The sequence below is a fragment of the Bos indicus genome, chromosome 17, assembly GCF_029378745.1.
Source record: "Bos indicus isolate NIAB-ARS_2022 breed Sahiwal x Tharparkar chromosome 17, NIAB-ARS_B.indTharparkar_mat_pri_1.0, whole genome shotgun sequence".
Classification (NCBI taxonomy): domain Eukaryota; kingdom Metazoa; phylum Chordata; class Mammalia; order Artiodactyla; family Bovidae; genus Bos; species Bos indicus.
The window spans coordinates 55,094,800-55,113,728 of record NC_091776.1 but is presented as its reverse complement, the minus strand read 5'-3'; the positions used below and the strand labels follow the sequence as shown (position 1 = coordinate 55,113,728).

Here is an 18,929-nt window from a genome sequence, read left to right as displayed (position 1 = left end):
GAGTTTGATATTGAAACTCTAACTAAAAATCTTAATTTATCTACTTAAAAAAAACTGTAATATATAGTGGAGCTATCTGTAACTTTGTTCTGTATTTTCCAAGTCTCCTGTCAATGTTATCATACTTTCATAATTTAAAAATTAAAAAAGAAAGAAGATTTCCTAAGAAAAAAAAATATCAGGTTTCAAAACAGGCAAAACCCATGTGCGCTGTTAGAAGTCTGGCGAGGGGCTCCCCCGGGGGAGTGGCACCTGGATGGGGGCATAAGGGAGGCTTCCAGGTGCCGAATGTTTTACTTGTTGATCTGGATGCTGGTTAAGGGGTGTGTTCACTTTGAAAAATTCCAAATGCTGTACACTTATGCACAGTTTCCCTTGTGGATGTTATACTTCAATAAAACATTTGTTAAAAAGGAATAAAAAACCGAAGTAGTCATTTGGATGAGGAATTGGTAGTGATAGGGTGTTCCTGGCCGTAGAACAGCACAGACAAAGGTTTGGGTTTCTAAATTAGGCCCAGGTCCCACCCCAGGGGGGGACGTTCCCATTCCAGGGGAACCACAGGATTAGACCTGAGACCTTGCACCCACGAGTCACATTAGGGTGGTTCCTTCCTCACCCTAATTTGCCACCAGGCCCCATGGCCTCTTTAGGTTTTAGGAAATGGCCCTGGATGAAGGTAAAGAGGTTTCTGTTTGAGAGGACCTGAAGTCAGGCTGTCCTTGAGCTCAGTTACAAACGAATCTAAGCAGCATTACAAAGGGGGAAAAAAAAAACAACCGACCACTACCAACCCCAGCTATTCTTCCATGGAGATAAATGCCAATTAAAACAGGAAGCGGATGCCATTAACACATTAAATTAATTAGCATCGAGCGCCACTGTTGTGCTCAGAAAAGCTCACCCCCCCAAACCAGCAAAGTTTCCCGTGGTTGATTAGCACAGGCATTTGCTGGGTTCCACGGGGGTTAATTAAGAACCACTGGCAAATTCTCTCTGAGGCGTCCTCATGAGCTCTCTTGCACTCTCAGTCTCTCTGGAGTTCACTCTCTGGGTCGTGCAGACATCAAGCGTGCTGATAACATACACTCTGCCTCCTGGGACACGGGGACAGATGGACACCCCTATGGACACAGCACACACTGACACGTGTACCGGCGGGGGTACTCGTGTGGACAAGCACACACACACAGAAATATACAGGAGACACATCATCATCACACATAGAAACATGTATGTGCTCAGACGCCACATGCTCTCATGGGCAAAAACACCCTGGACATGCCCCAAACACACTACTAATAATAACATCGCATTGAATGTTTACTGAGCATAGATTATAAACCAAACACCATGTAATTCTCTCAATAACCCCATAAAGCAGATCTTATTTGTACAGATGAGGAAACTAGGCACTGTTAGATTAAGGATACAGTTATTTGCCCAGAGGTCACACACACACATACACAGTAACACACATTCAGAGAGACGCATTCAAATACTTAAATAGAAAGATACAGACACACAGGTCTGTGTATCAGGGTGTCAGGTGAAATGAAAATTCTGTGGCCTCTTCAGGTTCATGGATGGAGACGGCAAATCACCCCAGAGCAGACCTGTTATTATGGAAGCAATCATGAATTGCATGAGCTGGACCATAAAGAAGGCTGAACGCTGAAGAATTGATGCTTTTGAACTGTGGTGCTGGAGAAGACTCTTGAAAGTTCCTTGGACTGCAAGGAGATCAAACCAGTCAATCCTAAAGGAAATCAACCCTGAATACTCATTGGAAGGATTGATGCTGAAGCTCCAATAGTTTGGCCACTTGATGTGAAGAGCCAACTCATTGGAAAAGTCCCTGATGCTGGGAAGGATTGAGGGAGGAGGAGAAGGGGGTCACAGAGGATGAGATGGTTGGATGGCATCACCGATTCTGTGGACATGAACCTGGGCAAACTCTGGGAGATGGTGAGGGACAGGGAAGTCAGGTGTGCTGCAGTCCATGGGTCACAAAGAATCGGACACAATTTGGTGATTCAACAACATCAACAACATGAATCTTATTCCTTGATAAGCAGGAATCTGGAAAGAAGGAGGACCAATTTACATAAGGAAGTCAGGCTTTCTGGGAGAGGAACAATGAAGACTCTTATTTTATGACAGAAGGGTAGGTGGGGGTGGTGTTGATTAAAATCCCTTGGCAGGAAATGTCCCCAGGACCTTAAAGGGGCACCAACTTAAGAGGAATGAGAAAGATGCCCTAACTGGCTTAACACAGGAATCTCAGGGTTGACGACAATAGACTGATTCTTTGTAACATGTGGCTGGTTGGGAGACCTTGTCAGAATCACCCTGATATGAGTGTCCACCTCAGATCTTGGTATGTGGACCCACACATCCAAGCCGGTGGAGACCAGGGGGTCAACAGCGACACCTGGTGGCAGCCATCAAAACTGCACTGCTGCTCTACTGATCAACCTCCTACCCTGCTCCAGCCGAATGATCCTCTCTGACCTGACTAAACTCCAAAGTATGTGGACTCAAGCTATACGAAGCTTGAGCTTGAAAAAAAGAGCTGTGGCTGTGTTTGACCCTCAGCAGGCGAAGCAAATCATAGCATTGATAATTATACTTAACTACACACTGACTTTGGTAATAAAGATGTTATGCCCACTGTATGCAGAGGCCCAGACCCATTCGTGTGCACAATTTCATGAAGATGCACACAGTCCACCCACAAAATGTCACCCACATATTCCAACCCACAAACACGGCCTTTCCCAACTTCTCCCTCTGGCTCTGCCACCATCCTTACCCCACTGGGTCCCTGAGGAGAGCAGCAGGCCAGGCGGATGGAACTGTTGACGGAGGCGAGTTGTTCCCGAAGACTTTCCACCTCCCGCTGGGCAGCCTCGGCTCGCTGGGGAGGAAATTGGGGCAGGTGTGGTTAAGAGGTGAGGGGGCCACACTGGATCCCACCCTGGCCCTCCACTGCTCCCCTGCACCGTCTCAGACAGCTGGGAAGGCAGGTCTGAGGACCTGGGGTCCTCTTTCTGAGTCCTGGGCCCCTGAGTTGGCTCTGGGTTCCCCTGGTGTGTTTGGGACTCCAGGTGGAGCTAGAACGTTCCCACTCCACTACGGCAGGAAGGGAGGTGCTGTCTTGATGAGTCTGGCAAGTTTTTGCATGTTCCCAGGCCACTTCTGTCTGCCAAGTAAACTTCAGGCTAGGCTAGTCAAAAGGCCAGAGCTTGTCCCCAGCTCCTGTGCCATACGTTGTCTGCAGAGGTTGGCTCCAAAGCCCACAAGCTGTTGCAGGTCCCTGGGCAAGTTACTTCCCCTCTCTGGGTCTCAGTTTTCCTTCTGTGAAATGGAGGCCATGGAATACAACTACTGCGGAGGAGCACTGAAATTCATCTAAAAATCAGTATGCCACAGCTGACTAAACTGAATCTTAACTCTTCAAAAATTTATAAGAAAAAAGCTTGGAAGGAAGCTTTCAAATGTTAACAATGTGGACTTGTGGCCTGGAAAGACATCTGTACTTTGTCTCTTTCTGGTTGCGTGACCTTGGGTAAGAAATTTCATATCCTTGGCCTCAGTTTCCCTGTCTGCAAAATGGGGATGATAAGAGCAACTGCCTCATAACTCTGTTCTGCAAGTAAGTGATGTGGTAAATACGATTCATTAGGTATCCCACCCTGATGCCTGACACATACAAATATGTCAGTAACTGGATTCCTTTACTAACAACAACAGGGTGGATGGGATCTTGAAGTGCTATTAAAATGAAAAGAGCTACAGCTGTGTTTTGACCCCCAGCTGGTGACGCAGGTCAAATGATTAAGTTTAACTTATACACTGATCGCAGGAATCAGTATGCAGTGTCCACTATATGTGCACAGAGACTCACACACATTATGCACATGTCTTGTTGATTTATCTTTAAAATGATTTGTTTATTTATGGTATCCTGCCTTGTTTCAAAAATAGTTCTAGTTAAGAGTCAGCTTTGTTTGGGGAAAGGATTTGGGTGTGTGTGGGATTGTAGAGAAAACATTTTTATGTTTCCACACAGTTAGGGCTTTCTGAGTAAATGGGACTGAGACCTGAGATCTGGGCTAAAAGACAAGCCTTGTAAATATCAATACATGACTGATCAGCTAGTGAGAACTCCAAAGATTCACTTCCTGGGAGATGCCTGTTGACATTTCAAGGCGGCACGAGACGCAGACCATGAAGACATCCTCTGGGTTGTAAAGATGAATTTAAAGTTACTAGTCTTATCTTCCCCTGGAGAGAAGTATTTACATTCTAAAGGCTAGAAACCCAGGATACTCGCCCTTCTGTTCATCAGGATACTTGAGAGCAGATTTCTCTCCCTTTCTCAGAAGGTCCCTCTCCTATACAACTACTCAGATTCATATTTAGCGGGGGTGGGGGGTGTTCCTTGCCTACAGCACAAACCCCAGTACATGCAGGATATCTGGTTCTCGACTCATCACCCCAGGGGAACAGCTGGGGAAAACTAGCCTGGTTTTTACCGTAATAATGACCTGCTCCAGAATCCTCTTGCTCACATTTAAGATAGTATTAATAAATACAGATATTAAAGACTAACACGGTAACATGTCCTTTTTTCTCAATACTCTATAATGCGCAGGTTTTGTTTTATACTCAGAAAAAAGAAACATTATCAAAAATGCTTCCTATTCAGACTACTCTAAGATCTCTCTTCTTAAGCCTGTTTGGCAGAAATCCAAAAGTTGGATGCCACATGGTGCTGGTGAGGCTATGAGAACACAGGCTCTCTTATCTTGCTGAAGGGGGTGTAAACTGGTTAACCCATGGAAGGCAGTCTGGCCACATCTGCCAAATTATAAGCACCCGGCTCTTTCACCCAACAGTTCCACTTCTAGGAACCTGCCCTGTGTAGCGGCTTGGGTATGTATGAAATGATATCTGTACAAGGTTATTCCCTGCAGTATTAAGGATGATGGTTAAAATACTGGAAATATCACCAAAAGGGTATGAGTTAGATCAGAGGTCAGCAAAATGCAGCCTGCTGCCTGTTTATGTAAATAAAGTTTTATTGGAACACAGCCACACCCATTCCCTTCCACATTGTCTATGCTGTCACTCTACCACAGCAAAGTTTTGAATAGTTTTGACAGTGACTTGCAAGGCTGAAATATACTCTCAGGTCCTTTACAGAAAGTTTGCCTTCCCCTGGGTTAGTTGATGATGCGTCCCTGTAGTATAACATGACGCAGCTGTCAAACTGGAGGACCTGCCTTATACTCGGATCCGAAACAAGCTCTAAGATACGCACACAGAAAAGGCAAGGTTCAGAAGGGTGCACTTGGTAACTGTTGTTTCTGTTTAAAAAGGGGTAAAAGTAGATATTCATGGGCTTGTGAATGCCTCTCTGGGAGGAGACCCCAGACATGGTAACGGAGGCTGCTGAAGGGAGGGGGTCTGGGGGCAAGTTCAGGGAGGGGAGATGGAGTTTCCGGGCTCTGCCCTCATGGAGCTTTTTCAGTTTTGAACTAAGTAAATGGATTACCTACTTAAAAAATCAATCTAAAAAATGTTATTCTTTCCCAACTTTCCTCTAGGAGGGAGCACCCCATCCTTGGGCCCCCACAGCCCTGCATCTGGCCCTTTGCCTCTGCTGTGCCCTCTTCCATTCCTCAGGAGGGCAGCGCCTGGCTTTAGAACCCAGCTCAAAGTGCCCCTCCTAGGAGGCCTCCCTCCACCACCCCCAGGGAGATGACCGCCTGCGGTGTCACACTGCTGACCCCTCCTGGCCACGGCCCTGGCTGCTTGAGTCGCAGGGCACTGAGGAAGAGGTGTGGTGGGCCTGCGGGACTCCAGACTGAACCCTCATGGCCAGGTCCTACCTCCTTTCAAAGTCCCGCCCAACCCAGCCCCCCAGATGGCAACGCATCTGAAGCCAGAGGGAGGCCGGATGTGGGAACCCCATTTATAAATGCGAAAACTGAGACTCAGAGAGGCTGAAGGACTTCCAGGGATCCGGGCTGGGATGAGGATGTGGGAGCCCCAGGGAAGGTTGGGGTCCACCCAGCACTCAGCTGGTGATCGAGTGAGGAGGCTGGCGGAGACCCCCAGGTCGGGACAGAGGGAGAGAAGCAGCCCCAGGCTTGTCCCTTGTCACTGTCCCTGGCTCTGCGGAACACGGCTCCTCACTTAGCCCGGCTGGGAGAGACCCGTGTCCCAGCTTAGCCTGGGGACGGGCTTGGACCCCTGGTCCCTGCTCTCCCTTTCTTCCACGGGGAAGGGCGCTCGTTGTGCTCTGCAGGCTGCTTCTTGGCCTTTGCCAGGGCCATCCTATGCCTGGAATCCATCCCTCTGCAGGCTCCAGTTACTCATCAGGTCTCAGCTCAACGACCCTTTCTCTGGGATGTCTTCACCTGTCTGGGTCAGGTGCCCCTTCCTCAACCACTGCTGCCTGCATCACCCTATTTCTGAGTGTTCTGTCTGTCTGGGAACTCAGGGGCCGGGTGCCTCTGACATCTCCTAGCCCCAGCGCTCAGCACGGGATGTAGTTCAGTGAATACTGACTGAGCTCAGCTCCCTCCGCTCCGCCCAGCCTGGGATTCCCCCCACCCTGGGTCAGTGAGCCCCGGCAAACGGCAAACATCTCCTCACCTGATTAGCTTTCTCCAGGTTGGTCATGATCAGGCCGACTTCATCTGCCCTGAGACAGAAAGATGAGGCCCTGAGGAAGGGATTCTGACAGGTGCCAGGGCCCCTGCCCTTCCTGAAACTCCCCAGCCCCTGCCAACCCAAGGGTCTTGCGATGGAGGCTGTGAAGAGGCTGCCTTCCATCCTTCCTACTGAAGAGGTCAGGCTGCGGGGAAATGAAAATGGGGCCTTAGCACTGGGCCCCTTCCAGGCAGCCTGACACCTCATCCCCCACCGGGGGTCCACCCTCTGATGCTCTCACCGAACTACACCTCCAGCCTTTGGTTCTGTTGAGGCCTTCCTCAAGAGGACAGGGCTTGAGCTTTATTTCTGTTTATTTAAGACTTTTTTTTTTGATGTGGACCGTTTTTAAAATCTTTGTTGAATTTGTTACAACGCTGCTTCTGTTTTATGTTGTTTTTTGATGGTGGGCCATGTGGAATATAAGCTCCCTGACCAGGGATTGAACCCATAACCCTGCACTTAGAGGTGAAGTCTTAACCGCTGGACCACCAGGGAAGTCCCCAGGTCCTGAGCTGAAAACCCAGCTGCACTGTTCTCCTAGGAGGCCTCCCTCAACTCCCCTCATTTATTTTGCTGCCTCCCCACACCTCTGGGTTGGCAGGGCCTAGAGGATCAGGGGAGAAGGCAATGGCACCCCACTCCAGTACTCTTGCCTGGAAAATCCCATGGATGGAGGGGCCTGGTGGGCTGCAGTCCATGGGGTCGCTAGGAGTCGAACATGACTGAGCGACTTCACTTTCACTTTTCACTTTCATGCATTGGAGAAGGAAATGGCAACCCACTCCAGTCTTCTTGCCTGGAGAATCCCAGAGACAGGGGAGCCTGATGGGCTGCCATCTATGGGGTCGCACAGAGTCGGACACGACTGAAGCGACTTAGCAGCAGCAGCAGAGGATCAGGACAGGCCTTATCCACCTCGGCTGCCCCTCTGTCTAGTGTGGGCTAGGGGGTGGTCTGCGGGGAACATGTGGTGACTAAAAGTCACACTTGTGATTCATGCATGTTCTGCTTCAAGGCCTTTTTTTGCACAAGCTTTCCCACTGCCCAGAGCACCTTGCCCAGCTTTCTTCATGTGGCCATCGCCTTCTTGTTTTTGAGGTCTCGCTCTGAAGGTCATCTCCTTAGAGAAGTCCTCCCTGACTACCCTGGATAGCAGGACGCACCTCTCCCTGTCATTCTCTCTTGCTGCTCTCCCAGTTTTTCCCTTCATCGCATTTACTATGTGCCCCCAACAGTGTCAGGCAAACAGTAAGTGCTCAGCAGTGTCTGCACATGAAAGAATTTATTCCTGTACATCAGCAAGTATCTGTCTCTTTTCCTTGACTGAGGACAGGGCCATGTTCTGATGTTTCCTCCAGGCACCCAGCATAGCCGTGGGTAAACAGTAGGTGCTAAATATTTGTGTTTGAGGATTAAGTGATATCTAGTCCAGAATAACTGAAGATGACGCTTGGCCCTGGGGGTTGGATTGTGAAGTTGGGGAGTGGGGACAGCGCCGGGAGGATGGGACAAGAAGCCTCTGAGCAGTCGAGTGGGCTGAGCTGGCAACCCAGAGTGTCCTTTATAGTGTGTGGTGCGTGGATGGCACCACGAACGGCTGGGGAACAGCTGTGTGCGAGTGTGGAACACAGGGTGTGAAATGAGTGCCTCAGGCAGAATCAGAGGGAGGAGAGTCAGAAAGAGGAGGCAGGTCTGGGAGGGTCAGAGGGAGGAGGCGCACCTCAGTGAGGCGCTCACTTACTTGGATGCTGCCTCCTCGTCGTATTTCCGCCGCAGCTCCAGCAGCTCTGTCTGCGTGGCCTTTAACGCTGAGAAAAATTAGAGCGCCAGGGTGAGGTTCTCCGTCCCCAGGGAGGTGGAACTCTCTCCCCTTCTGTAGAGCCCAGAAGGCAGAATGAGGCTTGGGGTAGTGAGCAAAGATTTTCCTCTGGGAACTGGCGACAGCAGTTAGTGAGTTTCCTGCTCCTAGAAGGGCTTCAAGCTGGTGGGAGGGCTGTGGAGTGGCCAGGGAAGGGAGGGCAGATGACATCATTCTCTGGGAGTCCATGAAGCTCAGGGGACCCAGGTAAGTGGAGGGGGTGGCTGGTCCCAGAACCTGGGGTATGAGCCCCTAACACGTTGAGGTCACTCCAGGACCTAGGTGGGGCCATCCTTCCATGAGCTCACCCACCCTGAGGTCCTGCCTGGAAGTGAGGGGGACAAGGATGAACAACAAAGTCAATAGGTACATGCATGATAAATAAGGATTTCTCACAGAATTCCAGATTTCTGATTTCTTGAGGAGAGCAGAAGGGACTGGCTGTACTGGGCAGTGCCTGGCTGAGACTCAGCAGGGGCCGCCTCTTTAGATGAGGCCTGGGTTTTCCAGTTTGACCCAGACCCCTCCCCTCCTCCCTACTGCACTCTCTGATCCAGCTGGCTTGGGTGCTTGTCCAGCCCCAGTGGGCACTGCATTTGCCACCCCTGATTTAATTCTATCTTAAACCCTCTCTCCATAGTAGCATGACCCCTGGAATTGGAGCTCCAGTCCCCATGGGGTCATGCAGGTCTTTCCTCTCCCTTCCCAAACGCCTTTCTTGCCCTCTGAGTCTTCTTAGCCTCATTGCCCCCTCCTCTTCCCACTGGACCTCCTGGACTGACTGGCTGGGGTGATGTGAGGGCAGAGGACACGTGCCAGATACATACCTGAATGTAGGACCTTGATCTTCTCCTCGGCTTCCCCCAGTCTGGCTGCCAAAGTGATCTGTACTTCTTGAAGGCCCCTGTGAAAACACCTGGCGTGTGGACCAGCCCCTCCTGGCTTCCTATACCCTCACCCACTCCCTGTAATCTGCACCTGGGTCTTTTTAATGAGTCCTTAGACACGACACGCAGGCACCTGGCTGCCCTGCTCTTTTGCTGACAGTGTGGCTTCCATTAGAGCTGATGCCCAGTTAAGCTTCCAGTGACCCTGCCTCTCTGGCCCTCAATTTCCTCATCTATAAAATGGGGTTTGTTGCAGTGAGAAGCCCAAGTACCACCGTGAAGAGCAGCCCCCACTCGCTGCAAGCAGAGAAAGCCAGTGCAAAGCAACGACATCCAACATGTCCAAAATAAATAAATAATAAAAATGGGGTTTGTGATGGAGTCTGCCTCAGTGGGTACTATGAGGCACGTTCAGCGTGGTGCCCAGCCCCCAGAGTTCCCCCAATACCACTGTTTACTATTATTGTCCCCTGGAGAGGCAATTTTTTCCCTGTCTGTGGCAGGAGTTTGGGAAGCCCTGCCAGCCCACTGTGGCCTAACTCATGTGTGAGGCAAGCATCTCAGCAGAGAAAGAGGACTTCTCACTGCGTTGGGGGAAGGATTATGCGAAGCCTGAGCCTTACCTTATTCCGGCTCAGTAAGTCCAGCGAAGGAGCCTTGTTTACCCTGATCTTATCCCGCCCTCTCCCCTCCTTGCCATTCAAACACATCAGGCATGTTCCTGCCTTAGGACGTTTGCACTGACTGTTCCTTGCCCCATATGCCTGCAAGACTCCCTCAACTCCTTAGGGCTTTGCTCATTCTATTCTCTAGGAAATCAACCCTGAATATTCATCAGAAGGACTGATGTTGAAGCTGAAGCTCCAGTAGTTTTGCCACCTGATGCGATAGCCAGTTCATTGGAAAAGATCCTGATGCTGGGAAAGACGGTGGGCAGGAGAAGGGGGCAGCAGAGGGTGAGATGGTTGGATGGCACTGCCAAATCAATGTATGTGAATCTGAGCAAATTCTGCAAGATAGTGAAAGACAGAGAAGCCTGGTGTGCTGCGGTCCATGGGGTCGCAAAAAGTTGGACACAACTGAGCAACTGAACAAGAACACCTTCTCAGTGAGACTTCCTCTAACACTCTATTGAAAACTTCAGCCTGTCTCTTCTGCTCCCTCTTCTGTTTTATCTGTTGTCACAACCTTTATCACCTAGTACACTACTTATTTATCTTTTTTGTGTCTTCCTCATGCGAAAGTAAACTCCAGGAGGGCAGAGAGTTTTGTCCATTTTGTTCACAGCTGTTCCCTAGAACAGTGCCTGGCACACAGCTGGTGGTTCCATAAATATGTGGGATGAAAAAAATAAGTGAATAACAGAAAAGATATATGGAATGATCATGAAACTGTCCTAGAAAGGCCCTAAGAATGCATATTTTACCAACACTGCACTAACTGTAAAGGCAACCCACTCCAGTGTTCTTGCCTGGAGAATCCCAGGAATGGGGCAGCCTGGTGGGCTGCCGTCTGTGGGGTCACACAGAGTCGGACACGACTGAAGTGACGGCAGCAGCAGCAGCAGCTGTGTGAGCATTGAGCTAAGCATTCAGAGGCGCCATTTCATTTCATTCACTCTCAGGGCAGATTAGGAGTTGATACAGTCAGTGTTATATGTCCATTTGGCTGGGCTATAGTACCCAGTTATGCAATCACACACTAATACAAGTATTGTTGTGAAGGGATTCTGTAGATGGGGTTAACATCTACAATCAGTTGATGTTAAGTAAAGGAAACTATATGCAATAACAGGGGTGGGCCTCATCTAATCAGTTGAAGGTCTTAAATTTTTTTTTTTTTTTTAATTAAAAAAAATTTTGGCATTCTGTACAGCATGTGGGATCTTAGTTTTAGTTCCCCAACCAAGGATCAAACCTGTGCCCCATGCAGGGGAAGCTCAGAATTTTAACCACTGGACTGCCCGGGAAATCCCCCTTTAAAATTTTTTTTAATTTTTGTTGTTGTTGACAGTTTTAAGAACAAAACTGAAGAAGGAATTTTGTCTCAAGATGGCAGCCAGCGCTGACTTCTACTTGACAGTTTTCAGCCTGCTGGCCAGCTCTCCCAATTCAGACTTGCTAGCTTCAATCATGTGAGTTAGGTCCTGGAAATACAACTCTTAATTAAAAAAAAAATCCTACTGGTTCTGTTTCTCTGGGGAACCATGACTAACATACCACCATTAGCCCCAGTTTTCAGATGGGGAAACTGCGGCTCAGTGAGGCGATGTGACCAGCCCAGGGCGGGTCACTGAGCTGCTGAGACGTGGTGTGAACCCAGGCCGGCATCTCCATCTTCAGACTGAATCTGGATTCCCCATGGGCCCTGGCAGGGGTGACTTTCCAGGCCCCCTCTCCCAGACAGGTGGAGCAGCAGGGGCCCGCCCGTCCTTCCCAACTCACTTTTGTTTCTCTGCCTCATTTCTCTGCAGCAAAGTTTCTGTCAGGAGGGCTTTGCTGGGAATGCCTGGGAGGCGGCTCGCCTCGGTCAGCGTGGGCCCGGCTGGTGACGTCCCCTCTCTCTGCTCTGAAGGAAGAAGAAGAGGGAAAACTGCCCATTGCTGAGAGCGGCGTGACGACCAGAGTCGCTTTCTGCAAACCAGATCGATCAATGGTTCTGGGAGGAGAATCAATTTCCCAAACTCAGCACTGGAGACAGCACAGCTGTCAGACCTGCTGTCGCCATGGTTGGCTGGGTTGCAGCCTTGGCGAACACCTGCATAAGAGAGTCAGACTCCCATCGTGTGGGCCCTGGGTGGCACACCCAGAGGTTCCTTTGCCCTCTCAGACCTGTCCCTGCCTCCTTGGCCTTCTGTATGATTTTAAAAAACCATGGTAAAATACACGTAAAATTGACCATTTTAACCATTTAAAAATACCCAATTTAGTGACACGTAGTATAGTCAAAAATACTGTGCAATCATTATCAGTAATTCCAGGACGCTGTCATCACCCCAAAATGAAACTTGTCCCCATTAAGCAGACACTCCCCACTCCCTTCCCTGGCTGACAATTGTTCTGCTTTCTGTTGCTATGGATTTGTGTATTTTGGATATCTCCCATCACTGGAATCATAACGTATGTCCTTTTGTGACTTGATTCTTTCACTCAACATGTCTCTGAGCTTCATTCAAGTTGGACCATGGGTCAGTGCTTCATTCCTTTTTTATGGCCGGATAATATTCCATTTTATGGATGTATCATACTTTGTTTTTTTCCCATTCATCCACTGATGGGCATTTAGATTATTTCTATCATTTGGCTACTGTGAACAGTGCTGCTATAAACATTTGTGTACAAGTTTTGTCTGAGCACTTGTTTTCAGTTTTTTAGGGTATATCCCTTGGAGTGGAATGGTGGGGTCACAGGGGAACTCCAGATTTAACCTACTGAGGACCTGACACGCTGTTTTCCCTTCTCCATGATAGATGGCACACACTCAGATGTTCAGTCATTACCCCTCACCTGCAGGTGCCCTGGGGCAGGGCCCACATCAGGTCCATCTTTGTGAACGCCATGGGGGCTCATTCGGAGATCAGTGTGTGCCTTTGGCACTAAATTCACGGAGAGAGAGATGCCCAGGGGCCAGCTATCGAGGATGAGTGGCTCAAGAGCTCCAAAATTTGGTCTCCCAATCATGGGTCCACGTGACTCAGTTAAATTCTGTCCTGGTTATAAAGTTTCTACTGTGAGCCTGGCACAGGAGGGTGAGTGTAGAGCTGGGCAGTTTGTAGAGTGAGTCCCCTGAGAGGCTGGCAGAGCGGTCAGCTCATAAGACACACATAACACGTGTGCACACACGGTCTGGGAATGTTCCAGATGTGAAGGTCACAGCAGTGAACAGAAAAGCAAGGTTTGACCATCATGATGCAGAATAATAAGGGTCCTCAAGAAGAAACACAGCCCAGGGCCAAGGTCAAAATTTTTTGTTCTGATTCCCTACTTGGCTACCTGTTGCTTCTGTGACTCAAGTTTCCCCATCTGTAAAATGGGGCCAGTGAGCTGCTATGTGAAAAGCACACCGCACAGAGCAAATGCTCTCAAGAGGCAGTTTCCACAACTACTATTAATATTATTCTTAGAGAAGGAAGTTCAGACCTCAGAGGAAGCGGTGACAGCTTTGCTGGGGAACCTCAGAGGCTTCATAGAGGCATACCTATGAGCAGGGGCTGAAGAACTGCCAAGTCCTGGCTTGTCAGGGTAGCTGGAAGGGTATTCCAGGCGCAGGACCAGAGCTGGCAAAATGCTGTTATTTTAGTCACTGTAAGTCTTCCCCAGAAGACCCTGCCTAGGGCCAGGCTTGCAGCAGGTGCTCACTACGCAATGTGGGGGAGAGGGGTGAAGGGAGGATGTTGAGAAATGGGGGAGTGTGAAAGTGGTTGTTTCCTGAAAAGTGACTTTGTGTCATGCTTCCATTTGACAGGCCTCAGCCCATTTTGTCTTCACTACATGCCAAATCTGGCTCGTTACCTGTTTTGTCAATAAAGTTTTACTAGAATAAAGCCACGCCCCCAAATTAATATGTAATAATTCACATGTTATCTATGGCTGCTTTCACCCAGCGTCATGTAGTTTTGACAGAAACTGCATGACCTGCAACACCAAGGTAATTACTTTCTAGTCCTTTTCAGAAAAAGCTTACAGACCTGAGGTAAACCCTACTCATTCATTCCTTAGACAAGAAGCCTTTAACCCGACTCTTTCCCAATTCTCTGCTTATTTTTTTTCCCAAAGACTTTTCACCAACTGACATACTATATATTTTACTAATTTATTTGTTGACAATCAGTTCCTCCCTCTAGAAGGTCAACATGATGAGGGCAGAGATTTTTTTCTGTTTTATTCCTGGCTGGGTCCCTAGTGCCTACCACAGCGCCTGGCATGCAGGTCAATGAACACCCAAGACTGGGATGGTTACCAATGGCTTTCACCTGCTACTATTTGCTCTCCCTATGGAGACTTCTTACCTTACATCTTACCTTCCAGAGGTAATCACCATGCTGAATTTTGTTCATCATTCTCTTGCTTTTAGACATTTTATCACAACATATGTACACCTAAAGACTCTATTACTTGTCTCATTTGGAGCTGAGACAGTGTTGTGCTCCTACACCCTTTTTCCCTCTCCTCCTGGGCACGGACTACATTTCCCAGCCTCCTTTGCAGCAGCATACAGCCACGTGACTGAGCTTTGGCCAATGGGATGTGGCCAAGGTGATGCTTGCCGATCCGAGGTCTGGACCCCACAAATCTCAGTGTGATCCTCCACATTCTTTCTCTGCCTCTTGATCAGATGTCAAACATGCACTTGTGACTGTGGATGTTGAGTGCTGACGACCACAACCTGGGTCCCTGAATGACCGTGTGGACCATCCCCTGAAAGTTCTCCTCTCTTCAAATACATTAACCCTCTGAAATTTGGTGTCAGCCTGTTTCAGCAGAAGTGTACCTTAATCCATCCCACTTCTAAAATGATACAGTTGAGTTCCCTGCCCCTCTTCCCCCCACAGGGGTGGCAGAGTTTGGCTGCCAAAGATTCACAGCCCATTTGCTCATTATGGACATTCTGTGAGAGCCTTATCAGTACCTTTGGTGCCGACGAGCTCAGGGTGTCTCTTCCACGAAGCGTGGAACTCTCGCCGCAGGGGCCCACTGGGGTCGAAGCTGGGGGGCTGCAGTCTGTCGTCTGGGCTGCGTGCCACCTCAAACACAGGCACGGGGTCTGCACAGAGAAAGGAGGACAGTGGTAGGGGGAGCTCTGCGGGCCAGGGAGCTTATGTGGGAGGAACCATCCATCGAGCCGTCTGGAATCTCTCTGCTGGCTTATGGGAGCATTGTGTACTTTCTGCTTATGAGGGAGCAGAGCTTCTCCAGGCACCTGCTCTGAGGAGCCTGTGCTGTTCCCATGGATGTGGATGTCCTGCCCAGCTGGGAATAATAACAATAATTGTTACAATAACTGCATTCTGGTGATTCTAGATGCCATCGGTGGTAGCCATGAGATGGCGTATTGCTCCAATCAGAGGGAGTGTCACTTGGCAAGGATCCCAGCAGGCACGCTCTGAAATTCACAAGTCCAAGTGCTTCCTTCTCAGGGAACTTCCCAGACAAGGCAGCGGGGATCGGGGCAGACCTGCTTGGGGGATATAAAACTGCTCTGAGGACTGGCCCACGACCTCACTCAGGACTTCCTTCCTTAGGCTTTCACCCAGTTCCCCACTTCTCACTCTCTCCCTATTCTCCTTCACCCAAGGTTCCCTAATAGCATCCTTGCACATATAATCCTTGCAGTGCTTTTCAACAGATCTGGGACAACACACCATCTTTTGTGAACACTTATGGTTGATTAAATGATTTTTTTTTCTAGGGACCAAATATAAACCTGGATATAAGGTGTCTCCAAATGTCCCAACAGCAAAAAAAAATTGAGGACTGCTGGTCTTTCCACCAGGAATTCTGTCCCTATTGCTGTCAGCTAGCAAGCACTTCCTCTTCCTTCAGATGTAGAGTCCAACCATCTCTTCTTCCACTTGGGGCAGGTGGTTGGTGGAGCATCTTCCAGGTTACAAAGCCAGTCCCTGGGAACCAGTCCCACGATGCACCAGCATCCCCTGGAGGCTGGCTTAGATCTAACTTGTTTTCACAGATGAGGAAACTAAGGCTCAGAGAAGCGGTGATTTGCTGAAGCGTGGAGGAGAGACTCAAGTCTGGATCTCTTTCTCTAATGCCACAAAAACTTCCTGTCCCGGTGCTCTGGATATTTCAACCCCAGTAGCCACGTGTAGGAAGGGGCTTCCCTGGTGGCTCAGGGGTAAAGAACATGACTGCTAAGCCAGGAGACATGGGTTCAATCCCTGGGCTGAGAAAATCCCCTGGAGAAGGAAGTGGCAACCCACTCCAGTATTCTTGCCTGGAAAATCCCATGGACAGTGGAGCCTGGCACACTACAGACCATGAGGTCACAAAAGGGTCGGACGCACTTACTGACTAAACAACAACAGCAGCCACGTGTAGGTAGGTATTCATGGGGCCCCAAGAAAGCCAGGGCCTCTTCGCTTCAGGCCAAGGGGTCTGGTCTGTTCCACAGTGTTTTCTAATGCCCAAGAGCCCTCTCTCTTTCTGGTTCCTCCTCTGGGATCTCCCACTAGCATCTGCTTGGCCACTACTCTCTGCTGGTGTGGACCCTGGAGTCAGACATCCCTGGTCCAAATCTAATCCATACTTGCCTCTCAGGATTGCTGTGTGACCTTGGCAAGTGGTGCTGCCTCTCTGTGCCTCACCACAAAAGTACCGACCTCATGAGCCTGTGATGAAGATTCATGCAAAGTCCTCAACATGGTACCTGGCCCTTGGTCAGCTCAGAACACATGGAAGCCCTTGCTATTCCCCCTGCCCTTCTGAGTGCCAACAATACTGACCTTCTTCTCTCAGTCCCTCATATGCACCTTCCCATCCCAGAGGCTTTGTACAACCAGGAGCCTTCTGCCCTCCTCTGTCCCTTTCAGCTAGTTGATGCTTACTTGTCTTAGCAATTCGAATGCCAGTTCTTCCAGGAAGCCTTCCCTGACCAGTTAGCTGGTTTTCCGGTATGTGCTCTCCCAGCTGTCTGCACCTCTCTTCCACAGCAGTCGCTGCACTTCCAATTTCAATGATTTACAAGTGCATCTAGTGAATACCCGCTGGACTGCAAACTCCACACGAGGCAGGGCTGGGCCCGCATCTCCTTTTGCTCCACTGGACCCCTTGTGGGTGAATGATGCCTGATCCACAGTCCAACCCAATAAATATCTGCTGGTGGGAGAAACAGGGTAGAGCTTGTACTCGGGGGCCTTCAGGTCCAGCTGGAACAAGGCCACCTCTGCATTTTCTCCCTCTCCTCCCGCCTGTCTGTCGAGGTGGTGGGAGGCTCGGACAATGGGCGTTGTGTCGAGGTAAGCAGGTGCACGGGAACGCCGCTGCCGTCTTTCCTCTGTCAGCACTCCCCCCACGCCCCGTCATTAGGCAGGGCCTGCTCAGCGGGGTATGCCATTATGTCTCCCCGGGCTGATGTAATTATACATTGACATAATTAACCCAGCAAGCGCATTAGGCAGGCCAGCTAAAAATTCATCTATAATTATTTGTTGTGTGCATGCTAATGAGTCCATCTGCACTGCCTTTGTACAACACGGACAAATTAATTTACAAGTCTGGATTTTTTAATAAGTTCAAGGAAACGCTTCCTATTGTGTCCTGGTTTTTGAGAAAAGAAGAAACAGGCGACAAGCGCTTGCCAGGGTCAGGGAGGTTAGATAAACACAGAGGCTGCAGCTCCCAGCTCCAGGAGGTGGAACAGATCCAGCTCATGGCTCAGGGGCTGGCTGGCCAGGAGCCTGTCCAAGCCAAAAGACGCCGCTCGGGTGAGAAGGGATGTCATTTACCTCGTTTCCAGGGATCAGAAATGGAGGTTTGTTCTGCTCGGAGGCCCTGTGGTCATTCTTTGTTGCCCGATACTCGCTGTCCAGGGGAAGCTGACCTCAGGTGACCCCGGAGAGGCTCGAGGAGTGTGGGGGGGGGCAGTGACACTCTACGGGGCCAGCGGGTTCCCGGGCTCTGTCTCTTTGCCTTCATTTGCCCGTAACAGGGTAGAAAAAAAGTGTAAGTGAAAGTTAATCGCTCAGTTGTGTCTGACTCTTTGCGACCCCGTGGACTGTAGCCAACCAGGTTCCTCTGTCCATGGGATTCTCCGGGCAAGAATACTGGGTGACGACACTCTCAGAACCCGAAGTCCAGCACTGGTCTTGAGCCTCAGTTTTCCCACTAAAAAGTGCGAAAATGAAACAGTTTCTGCCTCTCAGAAGTTACTACTGGGAAGACTGAAAACGATTATTGGGAGAGGCAGCATGATTTAAGGACTGCTGGTGTCAGCTCCAGCTCCAAACTGGCCATGTGACCTTTGGACAGTTAGGTAACCTCTCTAAGCCTCTATTTTCTGATCTGTACGATGGGGCTGCAAGGACTGGATGAGAGAATGAGATCTGCACAGTGCCGGGTGGAGACTAGGGCTGGGCACAGAGCGGGCTGCTGTTATTATCCTGAGAGGGGCAGCACACCTGGCCCCACGGTGTTCCAGCAGCAGCGGTCTGTGGCCAAACTCCAGGAGACTGAGGACATGGTGAAGCCTCATATACTCTCTTCAGTGTCTGGGACACTCAGAGTCCAACAGTCCTGCTTTGAACTCCACTCAGGGACTGAACGGAGAAGGCAATGGCACCCCACTCCATACTCTTGCCTGGAAAATCCCATGGACGGAGGAGCCTGGAAGGCTGCAGTCCATGGGGTCGCTGAGGGTCAGACACGACTGAGTGACTTCACTTTCACTTTTCACTTTTCACTTTCATGCATTGGAGAAGGAAATGGCGACCCACTCCAGTG

General features: G+C 49.7%; 1 protein-coding gene across 6 annotated transcripts in view; it reads right to left on the bottom strand.

Annotated features, from left to right (window-relative positions):
• Positions 1–18,929, bottom strand: part of CUX2 (cut like homeobox 2) — a 277,570-nt gene that overhangs the window by 25,026 nt on the left and 233,615 nt on the right. For all 6 annotated transcript variants that reach the window (XM_070769549.1, XM_019977959.2, XM_070769548.1 and 3 more), the window contains 6 exons: positions 15,103–15,237; positions 11,919–12,042; positions 9,415–9,491; positions 8,471–8,537; positions 6,670–6,718; positions 2,816–2,920 (listed from right to left, as the gene is read on the bottom strand). In XM_070769549.1, the coding sequence (XP_070625650.1) occupies positions 2,816–2,920; positions 6,670–6,718; positions 8,471–8,537; positions 9,415–9,491; positions 11,919–12,042; positions 15,103–15,237 (557 nt within the window). The remainder of the gene's footprint in view (positions 1–2,815; positions 2,921–6,669; positions 6,719–8,470; positions 8,538–9,414; positions 9,492–11,918; positions 12,043–15,102; positions 15,238–18,929) is intronic.